At 38.6% G+C, this 13,981-nt stretch overlaps 1 protein-coding gene across 1 annotated transcript in view; it reads left to right on the top strand.

Annotated features, from left to right (window-relative positions):
- LOC307265978 (potassium/sodium hyperpolarization-activated cyclic nucleotide-gated channel 4-like) overlaps window positions 1–13,981 on the top strand; it is a gene marked incomplete at both ends in the record, with an annotated part of 86,151 nt that overhangs the window by 56,969 nt on the left and 15,201 nt on the right. Inside the window, 2 exons of the mRNA XM_080047839.1 lie at window positions 11,284–11,430; window positions 12,965–13,205. Coding sequence (XP_079903965.1) covers window positions 11,284–11,430; window positions 12,965–13,205 — 388 coding nt within the window. The remainder of the gene's footprint in view (window positions 1–11,283; window positions 11,431–12,964; window positions 13,206–13,981) is intronic.

The raw sequence follows: 13,981 nt of genomic DNA, 5'->3' as shown, positions 1-13,981 counted from the left end.
GAATTAGACATTTTGACTCATTAATCAAACGCCGGAAATGTCACCAGCCTCTTTTGCAAGCTGAAATGGATCTTTGGAGTTTGCAGTTTTTGGAGTTTTTTTTGTGTTCGGAAGCCAAATATGTCCATGTTGGTATTCAAGAGATGCTGTCAGCAAGGCTACAATTTTTTTTTCTCATTTGCATACACCATCAAATATGTTATGTAAAAACTTTGGACTCGTCTGTATATTCCTCCCATACAACTATTCAACCTTCTTTAACAACCACAATCTCGACATACTAACCCTAAAGCACTTACATCAACTTAACTTTCCATAACATTCTGAAGGTTATTAAGGATGTGTTCATATATTGTTAATCTCCTGATTTATAATAAATTTTGTTCATGCAATATGCCAACTTGCAGAACATTTATTTTTTAAAGAAATGTACATAGTATTTTTTGACCTATTCACCTGCAGTGACTCGCCTTAATGCGACACATGGCTCTCTACTGTAAACGAGCTGTTAAAAAAGTAGACCATAGTGTCCTTATACACATGGCAGTATGGCCAATATGAAAGGCCATCTGTCCATTTGGCATGCAGAGGTGATATCCAGGTTAAATTTAGCTCGGAAACAAAGCAATTCGAAAGCCCTTTGGGAGATTAACATTATGACGAAGAAAAAAATCAGTCTATAAAGGAATCTTAGAAGTGTACGGACAGGGGAATAAGGAAAGGGAGGAAAAAGAAAAAAAAAAGAAAAAGCTCCGCCGTCAAAGATGGTAAAAATTATCATCAGAAAAGCCGTTGAGTATAATCTGTTCTGAATAGAATTCTATTACAATGTGGCACCAGCAGATAAATGCCCGCGCTGTCAGAAGCGAGCAAGCAAGATTTAAACGAGCTCTTAAAGAGGAATCATGCAGCCTTGTTAACTGTTAACACACAGTGGAGAGCCTCAACAATCACACTAAATACAAGGGGGTTGAAGTGTGTGGTTCCCCCCTTTTTGAGATGAAAAATAGCTTTATTAGATGAATTTCCAACTCCGCCGAAAATATATGCCTGATGCCAGTCTTAAGCTGTGAGTAAATATAAACCTTTGTCTGCATAAAACATGAAGCGTGTGCATTTTTTATACCCGTTTGCAACTCAATTTGCATCTCAATTTGTTGCATGGCTTATACTTGGCTAATACTCATTATGATTATACAGTAAGTGGTCAAAACAGACTTGAATGGAAAAGAGGTTGACACTGGACATGGTGTTAGCTTTACCTTAGCGCTATACCTTCAGTTTCTCCCATATAGTAAAGGGGAAACTGCTATAGATTGAGTACTTCGGTCATGGAATTTTTGGCCAGTTTCACACCTGCCGTGTTTGGTTGGATTAAATCAAATTCTAGTTCATTTCCACCTTTGCTGCGGTTGGTTTGGGCAAATGAGAACACAGCAATCGTACTTGGGTGTGCACCAAAAGCGGACCAAACAAGCGTACCAAGACCTTACTGAAGAGGTGGTCTTGGTGGGGTTCCAAATAAACTCTGATGCGGTCCGTTTGTGGTCGCAACGTGACTGAACCCGATCCATCCCAATTGCTGGAAGCACTAAATCTTTTTGGACTTAACAAGCTTCCGTAGCCAGCCTCAATATGCATGAAGGGATTGAGGAAAACGATCTACTTCATTTATTTCTGTAGTTTTTCTAACATTGAAAATTCTGACTAATTGTATATGACAAAAGTCATTTTCTGTACTATTCTTAATTTGATATTCTGAGACTGTCTGTAGTATTTAACTGTATAGGCAGCACATCCTCACATACATTGACCACTGCATTATCCAACAAATTGAATTCTGTTGCAGTGCACCTCCAGTCTAAAGCACCGCGGAATGGGTTAAGCATCAGCCGATTTCCCCCCAGGATTGTCTTAGGCATGTTGAGAGCCATTATCACACACAAAGAGAATTACATCTCTCCAGATTGAGGGGAACACATGTGACTGTGCACACAGGGTCTGGCTGCCACTCCAGCTGTCTGTAAAGCCGCTGTGTATCTGTCACTATGGCCCTCTTACAGTGGAGATGTATGCAGTGCACACACAGACACGCCAAACAAAGGTGTTAATCTCGCTCGTTTGTTGTTTAACTTACTTAATAGAAGCTTGGTGATTCTTTTGGAGCATTTCTTCTCTAAGGTTTTTTAACAGCTAATTATTAAGGCGAGACGAGACGAGACCCTGCAGGCAAAAACATTTCAAGCACTGGTCAATTTTGAGATTTCTTGGCTATTTTGCTTCAATAATAATGTCTTTTCTGTACCAAAAGTCTCAACTTCTAAAGCACTTACATCGACTTGACTTTCCATAATCATTCTTACCACTATTCTGAAGCTTATTGCAGAAGGAAATGTTCATCGTTGTTAATTGTCTAATTTATGATACATTTTGTTCTTAAAAACATCATGTTTATGGCCTGTGTATATTTTTGGGATACATAAAATGAAAAAAAGGCTGTATCCTAAACGTTTTAAAAATATGCAAATGTACACATAATTAGTTAGTCATATTGCCAAATTTTCACATTTATTCAAACATTTCTGCATTTTTTTAAATGTAAGTAATGAACTGGCAACGTTTCATGATGATATATCTATAAGTACAACATGTTTACCCTATACACCTACAGCGTTGGATAAATAAGTGATTTTCTGTTTGTTGTTGGTAGTTAGGGTCTAAACTCAGGGATACACAGGAGGGTTTTGTATTTAAGTTGCATGTTGAGGCATGCCGGTCCCTAAGGGCTTGAGGAGGAAATGGCTACGGGGCCCCCTCTCCTCCAAGTGTCTTAATTAACACTTGGCAATTAAACATGGGCTCTTTTGAGGATACTTAATAAGAGGGTGAAGAGGCTCTAGAGATCTTTTGTTCCCACACTTAAAATGGACCAATCAAAACCTTTGAAAACACATGTAAACAGTCACCAGAGGAGGACTTTATTTGCATTTACAGAGTCATGACTTTCTTCCCAAGAGAGTGTGAGCTGGATTAATGCTGTCAGCAAACTATTAGAACATGTATTTTGATGTACACTCCCTTTGTTGATAGATTTAGAAAGCAAAGTATGAAAAAGACATAATAACTCTATTAAAGGAATTCTTCCCCCATACAGAACTGGCGTTCTATCATTATAAAATCGCTATTATAATATAATGAATGAGGTTTTTCTTCCCTCAGTCTTTCCTCAGTATTCCCTTGGCCCAGCTGTCCTGTTAATCTTAACCCTTCATTTTTACTAGTGTGATGTCACACTACAGTAGTTAAAATTGTTAGACAGTGAGACCATTAAACACTCTTCCTGCCTTTTCTCAGGCTAGGATGAACCGATTTCTAAAATGTTTGTACATTTATACTACATAGGATCTCAGAGTTCCATACATTCCGGTGAAGGAGGTCTTTAAGTCAAAAGGTGATAAGGCAACAATGCCATGAGAAAGACAACAGAAAGACGGAATCACATAAAAGAAAGTTTATGAAAATGTTCCCTAAGAAATTATTTAAAAGAAATCACTGATTCTGCAAGCCTAGTATGATAAAGACATTAGTCTCATGCAACAATAGCAGTCATTCTTGGGCGTATTATAGAGGTTAAGTCATTTTTCCAACCGCGGGGTATAGCTGTCAACAAGTTGAGGAGCTTAAGTCTGATTCATGCCTTACAGTAAGAGACGTTCTCATTAGTCCAGACCTGACTGATGGCATTAACCTAAACCCCTTTTCACATTCACTTTCTGTCTGACACACACACACACACACACACACACACACACACACACACACACACACACACACACACACACACATTCCCACTGCTGTAGACATGCCCCACAGATACTCCCCAAAGTACATGCTACCCGCCCCTTTGAGTTTACAACTCAAACAACCTCCACACAATGTTATGTTTAGCCTTTTGCAGCATTTCCAGTATTCATGTCAAGATTAGTAATAATAATAATAATTTTATTCATAGGGGCCTTTCATGACACCTTACATGTACAAGTAATAAGCGAGACCAAGCATAAGTAAAAACAATAGGGGTGCTCAGGTGGCGTGGTGGATAGAGCGCATACCATATTGGCTCCGGCCTTCGTTGCAGTGGTTGCGGGTTCAAATCCGACACGTGGACCTTCACTGCAGGTCATCCCCCACTCTCTCCCCATATCAACTCTGTACTATCTAAAAAAGCTTGAAAATGCCAAAAAATAAAATAAAATAAAATAAGTACAAAGCAATAAACAGCAGACTTATACAAGAACTATTGAACTATTAAAACATGACACATAGTATGCCAGTTTGAAGATATGGGTTTTAAGACTTTGAGGATTACAAGGAGTATAACATTTTAATATGGAATCAGGGAGCTTGAAGGGTCAATGCAATTCACATGCATTTCCTTTCTTGTGTTTCTGTATTTTAATGCTCCTCGGAAGAATGTATAGTGCATTTATTCCATACCAAAACATCCTAATATTGTTTTTTTTATTTAGCTTAATGCTAACATTTTTATCTTTAGCAGGTATACTTGTTACCACGTTTGTTTGTTTTCTACCAAGTTTCAGCTTGTTATCATGTTAACGTTTGCTAAATAGAACTAAATACATAATAAAGTGTATTAATAGGAAAGATTCATATTTTACATGATGAAAATGCTAGTAAGTGTCAGGGTATCCCCAACGTTATGAGGCTTTTCCCTCTACACACCATGAACATCTGTATAAAATGTCATGGAAATCAAAACCTATAATTACTGATACATTCAGGTGTGGACACGACTGACTGACGTTTTTCGTCCCAAGAGAGCTGCTTCTGAAACTGGATGCGGTTTCACACAACTAGAGCATGAAATTGCCGCTTCCACAGTTAGCAGGACTTATCCAGTTAGCTATAGTGCAATAATTAGATATATATAAGAAATGTAGTAGCAGACATTTTATGGGAGCATCTGTCTCACCGTATAGCATGATAATTACTATAGCATAGCCTATAAACGGATGCACATGTGTGGGGCTACTGCCAGTCCTGAATTCAGTGGTGTTAGGATAATTTTACGGAAGACTGATTTGTCCTTCAATACATAAATCCCACACAAAGCAGGTATTGAATGTTCTAATATATAGGTTGGCCATTTTTCATACTTATATGTATTGATGCAAATATTTAAGACTAGTAAAAATAGACTTATTATATGACCGATCCCTTTTGACCATGCAAAGTGAGGCTTTGGTGGAAGGAGACAGAGAGAGAAAAGTGGAGAAAAATAATAAATGTTTAGAAAGTATAATTAAGTGGCTGACATCTCTTCTGGGAGCTGCATTATTCATATTTTATGTGGTAAAGATTTTGCATGATGCATGAGAGAGAACGGATTTGGAAAAAAAATAAAATAATCATAGAAGACTAGAGGGACAGAAGAGAAGAATACAAGAATGGGGAAATGTGAGGACTGAGAAAGAGAGGGAGAGGATTTGTGAAATGAAATAGCAGCATTAAAAACTGTTCTGTATCGCTTAAGGCAAAGTAGGAAACTACTGTGATATTGCCAAGGCGGTACAATAAAAAATACTGTATTGTATTTAAAGGACTTTAGGTTACAGTGAGTTAGAGTGAGGTCACACAGGGTCAATAATACAGTGAAACGTACGGGACAAGAACCGGGTCTACTCAACATTTAACTATAAAACAAAAACATTTGTTGCAAAACCTTTAGACCATTAGTTCTACCTTTGTATTTACTTAAAGGTGCAGTGTGTAATATGACATCATCAAGAAAGTTCTACAAAGTTCTAGAATGCAACGCTCCCTGGGTAACCCCAACCCTTTCGAATAATAACAGAAGCTACAGTGGCCTTCAAGGACAAGAACAATTCAAAATTTTAAACAATGCTCCTGATGACATTCCAACTATGACACTTTCAAGATGGCGGCACTAGGCCTTGGTCCAAAATATGCAGAAATATGGACATATATGAGACCCTTTCTAAGGGGGGAAAAAAAATAAAATAAAAAAAATTCAGCTATTATGCACTAAATTAAACGTACTTATGGATATTATAATTACTTTCTACAAGATCTGCTAGGAAATAAAACCCAAAATTCTACACACTGCAGGTTTAAGTATGTAGATATAAAAAGTTGATGTTTGTTTTCATTAGTGACAATTGTGTTTCCCATATGGAAAGGCGAGCATTAACCAGATGTCATACATTATTGTTAGTCATAGATGATTGATCATGTAGCACTAGTTGAGACATTGTTTGACTAAATACTGACTATCAGTTGCGAGTCATTTGGATATTTAAGCTTGATAGAGATTTTACAAGGTGGAGTGGTTTTAATTGTTTCGTCCAATGTACTGTATATCCTATGGTTGTAATCAGCTTCTCTTTAGGTTTCTAACAGCCACCCACTGCTCTACAGATGACAGTGAGGGAGGCTGATGATGATGATGATGATGATGATGGAGTGATTACCTCATTAATCCTGATTAGGCTCTAAATGAATGGGTTAAAAACACTCTATACTCAATTGTATTTAATTTACAGTAAATTACAGTAAGTTACAGTGAGGTCACCCAGGGTCAACAATACAGTGAAATGTACTGGACAAGATCCGGGTCTACTCAACATTTAACAAAATATTGACACTTTGGGCCAAATTTGAACATTTTCACTTATATTAGGGGTGTACTCACTTTTGTTGCCAGCACTTCAGACATTATTGGCTGTGTGTTGAGTTATTTTGAGGGGACAGTAAATTTACACTGTTATACAAGTTGTACACTGACTACTTTACATTGTATCAAAGTGGCATTTCTTTAGTGTTGTCCCATGAAAAGATATAATGAAATATTTGAAGAAATGTGAGGGATGTACTCACTTTTGTGAGATACTGTATATCCTATGGTTCTAATCAGCTGCTCTTTAGGTTGCTAACAGCCACCCACTGCTTTACAGATTACAGTGAGGGAGGCTGATGATGATGATGGAGTGATTACCTCATTAATCCTGACTATGATTTGATTTATCCGAGTACAGCGGGAGAGCAGGGATCTTACTGGTGCGGCAGTAAGATAATTCCTCATCACAGGGGGTGTTATCAGCCCACCACAGTGTTAGGAGAACTGCCACACACACACACACACACACACACCCCATGGTCAGTGTGTTTACATCCATGGGTGCTCCTCCTATGAAAATAAGCAGAATTAAAGGTGTAGTCAATGATTCTGGAGAATTTCTTTATTTAAAAATCCCTTTTTTGTCAAAATCAGTGAAATATCTCCTCACGATCCGCTCGCTATCTGTACTGTGTGTGCTGAGCGCTGAAACAAAGTCTGGTGTTAATACACAGTTATACAGTCTAGCTCTGTAAAATGGTATGTCGCTTGCTACGGTGGGGCCCTTTTCGTTAAATACCAGTTTACAGAGCCTAGGATGTTTAAGACTGGATTGCTTTCAGTGCGCGCACAGGTTTGGATCGTGAGGAGATATTCACTGATATGTTGACAAAAGTGGATTTTGACAACAAGTGTTCAACAGAATAGCTGACTCCACTTTTAAGTAAATACAAAATATTAGTCAGACATTGAGATACTGTATGAAGTATGAAGTACACTTGTATTCATTCTAATAAACAAAAGCAATAGGACATTACATTGGGATTGCTCTCGACTGAAGCCCTGACTTCATGCTGCGAGAATCAAGTTGTAAAATGCTCCAAAGCGGATGATAAATGGTTGTTTACACGCTGACTTTTTCTTTTTTTTCATTTTATTTAATGTAATGTCAAGAAAGGTTCAGGAAGACATCTTTAAAGAGATTTATAAATCCATGCCTTTGGAAGCGAGTGCCATGCTGTGCCAAGTCTAATGCGGAGAGACGTAAAGACATTAGACAAGATGCATAATGTGGGTTACACCTGTCATCTTTAGCCAGGCATCACACACACACACGCACACACACATACACACATACACACACACACACACACACACAGCCAAACGATACTGCACTCTAGTCGCTGCCATTGTTTTCCAGAGCTTTCCGTGTCTTAAAAAAAAGGAAAGTTTAAAGTTCCTCTGACTCTGTTCGAGGATTTTCATTTCATCATCAGATCAGTAAATGCTCAATTTAATGCCGAAGGGGATTGTGAGGATAAAGACTCCAACCGTTCACCCCATGGCAGGGCTCATCCGGCTCCCCACAGACACACAGGAGATCTTAAAAGCTTCTTTTCCACATCTTATTCTGGCTTGTGCAATAGCTTAATTCTCCAGGTCACTTTAAACTGCACGGGTACGTACAAAACTGTCAAATACTACACTTGACTTTTGTAAGAGGTGGATGGACTGATATTTTAAGTATTTCAGGTAATAATTATATATGTGGAGGGTATACTACAATTTTAGTTCAACTCATCCGCCCTATCTGAAGAAATTCTTGTTGTAAGGCAAGGCAAGTTTATTTGTATAGCACCATTCAGACATAAGGCCATTCAAAGTGCTTTACATCGGCATACAATACATCAAGGTTAGACATTAGAAATGTAATTCAAGAGGTAAGAAAAAAAAGAGCAAGGACAGCCAGACAAATTGTTAAAAAATAACAGGTTAAAAGGGAAACAGAAAACGTATTGCATATTCAATGTACCCTTGCACTTGCAGATCAGTGTATACATTGTAGTGTTTATGAATGTCTGTGTGCAGCTAACAATGTATCAAATATCATGATTACAAGCTATGACGTGCAACAGTGTGTAGCTTACCAGTCATCAATATGCACAGACAGACTCCAGACTCTGTTTTCTCTTGTCTGGGAGGGACTGGGAAGGCTCTGGTCAAACACTGAACGTCTAAATATAGAAAAGAGGAGAAAGGAAAAGGGTGCATTGCAGAATGGAGCATTGTAGAGGGAGATAGAGGAGGGGGCTTAAAGAAGGTTTGGGATCTATGGCTGTGTTCGAAAAGCCCTACTAACGTCCTACTCATACTCATTTTGACATCAATTTGAGTATGTTGTGGTTGTATATGCGAGTTTATGTAGGCGAGAAATGCCTGGCTGAGTACGTCATTCTGGGAATATCTGGGATCGATTGGTTGCTTTTCCTAATCAACCGCCCCACAATGCATTTTAAATCCTTTATTGCTTCTTTATACCTCAGTGTAAACGGACCGACGAACCACGCACACACAATCGATCGTTAAGTAGACAGTATGGAGTATATACATGTCGATTAGAACCTAAATTACAGCTTTTGCTATATACTAATGACATTGTTTCAAATAGCAATTTCAATTTGAAACCAAGGTATAGAACAAAAGAGGTTTAGTTTTTCTGCTCACTTAATTCTCTTTCTCACACATTTCACACACACACACACACACACACACACACACACACACACACACACATACACACCCCCCACACACACACACACACCCCACACACAGCCACACAAACAAACAAACAAAAACACTCTGACTTGCATGAGACAGCTGTCCTTATTTACTGTGGTACATTTCCAAAAAGATTGGCCCATCTTTTGATGATCTCCTTCCAAGATTAGTGCTTTGTTACCTCCTATCTGATAGGGGATAACAAAGCAGGAGACATCTGAGGTCAGCCGTGTCATTGAGTGGTAAGGTTGTTTGGTTGTGGCGTAGAAATGAAATCAAAGAGCTGCTCTGGCGTCGCTCTATGAATGGCTAATTTGCTTTCACTCAGGGTCAAGGATTTCTGTGATGCTGTGTGTGTGTGTGTGTGTGTGTGTGTGTGTGTGTGTGTGTGTGTGTGTGTGTGTGTGTGTGTGTGTGTGTGTGTGTGTGTGTGTGTGTGTGTGTGTGTGTGTGTGTGTCAAGGATTCTGTTATCATCCCCTAAGAAGAAGCTCTCAGTACATGTGCTTTGATCTGCATCTCTGCTTCCTTCTGCTGTACAATCAAATGAAAGGCCATTCAACACAATTTGTTACTTCTTGTGATGCACTTTACTGTAACATATAGTAAACCCACCGCTAAGTGTTTTGGTGGACGTGAAATTTCACACATACTTATTTATCCCTACTTCCATTTCGATTACTGTACATATAGAGCATAATAGGAATGATCAAAAGGTCATAATGTGAGTAAAGCACGGGTGTCATACAGATTTTTTCAAGTTATAATGTACTGAATGTGTGTCTCGTGGTTTTAAGTATTATGTTGTTGTAATTTCTGAAGTAAAACCTCACATCCACCAACACACTCAAACATATAACCCGTTACACACACACACACACACACACACACACACACACACACACACACACACACACACTCATGTAAATGCATCCACATACAGACATGCAATACATTGTCTATAGTGCCTATCCTACGGTAACTTTTCATTTTCTTTCAACTGTGGTTGCCTTGTTTTCTCCCACTGTTTTCCCTCTCTTAATCTCATGAAGGATTTAAATTCCTAATCACAGCCTCCAAAAACACACAAACACACATTTCGAGACGCCACAGTCCCTGTTATGTGACTTATGTATTATTTATGTAAATGTGGATGAAAACGATTTGAGCGCCTTAAAAAATGGAACAGACAAATCTCCAACTGGATATTAAAGTGACATCTTTATTTTACTGTGGGAATCTGTCAGAGGCATATTCAGATCCAGATTAGCCACAATGGTGAATCCTTTGCGAAATCAAGTGATTTTTCAGCAACATGACGACTAAACACTCCTCATACCTTTCAGTTATCAGATTTCTTAAAAGCGGAGTCAGCGTTTCTGGTGCAATAATTTTTTTTGTGAAAATCAGTGAATATACTTTACAGAGCCTAGGCTGTGTGCTATCACTGGATATAATTGAGTGTACACACATTATGGACATGTAGCATACCATGAGGAGATATTCATTAATTTTAAATAAAGGCTAATTTGTCAACAAGTGTTCTCATGCTCACGCTGACTCCTTTAAGTGAAGGGCTGCTATATTAAAAACACATTTAATTTGCTTGCACTACATATGGTGTCACTACATCATGTCACATTGCATTTTGTCTTTTGAGACAGACAGACTGGCTTCAAAAGTGCTATCCTGCTCCGACTTAAACAATAGCCGGTACATCTCCGTATATATTTCCTTGTGATTCTGACATCTGTGCCAGCTGTTCCCTGTGACTGTGTTTCTCTTAACTACAGCGCTGTGGCCTTTTGAGTAACCGGCCTGTCTTTGTGTGTCTCTGTGTCCCCACAGTACAAACAGGTGGAGCAGTACATGTCCTTCCACAAGCTGCCGGCCGACATGAGGCAGAGGATCCACGACTACTACGAGCACCGCTACCAGGGCAAGATGTTTGACGAGGAGAGCATCCTGGGGGAGCTGAACGAGCCGCTCAGAGAGGTGGGTTAAGAGGCACCGTCTGGGGTCTGCATCATGGCTGTGCTGACATTAAAAGCTTGTACATTATGGGGTCGCTCGTGGCACAGTGGTTAGAGCGTCCCCCTAGAGCAGGGGTGTCCAAACTTTTTTCACTGAGGGCCACATACAGAAAAATCTACGAAGGGCCGGGCCACTTTGCAAAAATAACACATTTATCAGGACATGTAGCTGCTCTGATGTTTAGTTTCATAGTGTCTTCGTAAATTGTAATCCTTCTTCACGGTAACACTTTCCTTGCACATTAAACAGACACATTTCCCCTCTTGCTTATATGCCAATGATACATCCAGTGTTTTCTGCCTTTGCGTCCAATATCCAGCAGGGTGAAAATAGTATCCAGCCGAGGTCTCGACCCTCCTAGGGGGGTCCGGGGGTATGCCCCCCCGGGAGATTTTTTTTACGTTTTTAAAGTGAAATGCATGAATCTGGTGCACTTTGAGAGGGAAATTAAGTTTTAAGTATTAATTTTGTATGAAAAAAAAATGGAGACACTGTGTCAGATGAATTAGAAGCTATTGGAGAAGGACATAGATTTTCCATAATAATATTAATTTAAAATAAAATATTATGCAGGGTCCTCTGGGATGGGCTCTTTTTCTTTTATGGGACATATTTCTCTGTAATATAATGAGTGCATTTAAATTATTTAAAAATTAAAAGCGCCATATTACATTATATTTTTAAAATGTGCCACAGGCCAATCAATCAGTGTTTGACACCCCTGCACTAGTGGGTTAACTAAGAAATGCAAAAAAAAAAAAAAAAAAAATTTTTTTTTTTTTTTTTTTTAAAGGGCCATATTACATTATATTCTTAAAATCGGCCGCGGGCCAATAAAAAGCGGGCCGCGGGCCGCAGTTGGCCCGCGGGCCGTAGTTTGGACACCCCTGCCCTAGAGGCTCGGGCCATCTTTGTCCCATTTTAACTATGTCCCTCCAAATCTGTCTAATAAAGAAAAAATGATAAAAAAAATATCTTAAAAAAAAAGCTTTAAAAAAAACTATAGTTTACAAAGTGACACCGGAAACCAGAGAATATACTAATTAAAATACACAAATATGCACATCAAATCAAAACTCATACCTACTGTATTTATACACATCATTGCAATAGTGAGACAATGGAAGATGGAGCAGCTATAGACAAACATACAAAATAAAAATTAATAGTTGGTCGGGCAAGAAGACAATAGGAAAGACAATAACAAGATGCCATCACAGAAAAACAAGTCTATACATTTTTTTTCAAGTGATAGTGATGTGATTTCAGGAGTCACTGATTCAGCCAGCCCTTTCCCTGTATTGTTTGACATTTCCCCTCAGATTACACTCTTGAGGCCAAACAAGAGTAACACTGAGAGTAGCTCAGTGAACATGACATTTTGCCTGTTGTAACTCCAACATGTCTGAAATTGTGACAGGTCAATGCACTTTATAAAGTACACAGTTATTTTTGTCTTTTTCTTGCTAACGGCTCTTTCTACATGGTCACACAGGAGATCATAAACTTCAACTGTCGAAAGCTGGTGGCGTCCATGCCTCTGTTTGCAAACGCCGACCCCAACTTTGTGACCTCCATGCTGACCTATCTGAGGTTTGAGGTGTTCCAACCCGGGGATTACATCATCCGGGAGGGAACCATCGGCAAGAAGATGTTCTTCATACAACATGGCGTCGTCAGCGTATTGACTAAAGGCAGCAAGGAGACCAAGCTTTCAGACGGCTCCTACTTTGGAGGTAAGACTTTTTGTTTTGTTTTATTTTATTTTGTTTTATTTTATTTTATTTTATTTTATTTTATTTTATTTTATTTTATTTTATTTTATTTTATTTTATTTTATTTTATTTTATTTTATTTTATTTTTAGAAAATAAAACATAATAGAAGGAGTTGGTACTGGACAAGAATTACAAATTCAAATGTCATATATGTGCACATTATTCTTTGGAGGTTAAATCTGCTCTGTTTTGATATGAATAATTATGTCCTTAAGCACCTTAGGAGGTTGGCCTGAGTTTGAATATTTATTTGTGCTATTCTGGCTCCGATATTAGCACCCTTTGAGCATGAATAAGTATGTTTTTGCAGTGCTTGTCCCCTCACTTAAAATTCAGCTTCATGGTTTATGCAGTACTTCTTCCCCTTAGTTCACATCATGAGACGTCTCTTAAATGTAGGGCAAACTATAAATTAAGAAAAAAAACAGCGCTTCCTTCGGCACAAATTAGAAAGAAAATATGCATTGAAAGGTCAGACGGGTTGAGAAAGCTTTGAAATTACATACTATTTGAATGCCTCAGACTAACCCAGAGTTATTTTATGGACTTAAAAACTCATGTTATGTTCTTAATCAGGGTCGGATAATGCGGCGGGCGGCCCTCTCATGCTCCCACACAGCTTATGACACATGTAGGAAAGAGACAATGCCGCCCCATACTGCCCTCACCAAATACCGATTAATTTGCGGGAGTGACAGCGTATCATTTAGACTACACTGTTAAGTAATGAGAAAT

This window comes from Ammodytes marinus, assembly GCF_949987685.1.
Source record: "Ammodytes marinus genome assembly, chromosome: 1".
Lineage (NCBI taxonomy): Eukaryota > Metazoa > Chordata > Actinopteri > Uranoscopiformes > Ammodytidae > Ammodytes > Ammodytes marinus.
Note: the sequence above shows the minus strand (reverse complement) of the source record. Positions and strands in the feature narration are given on the sequence as shown.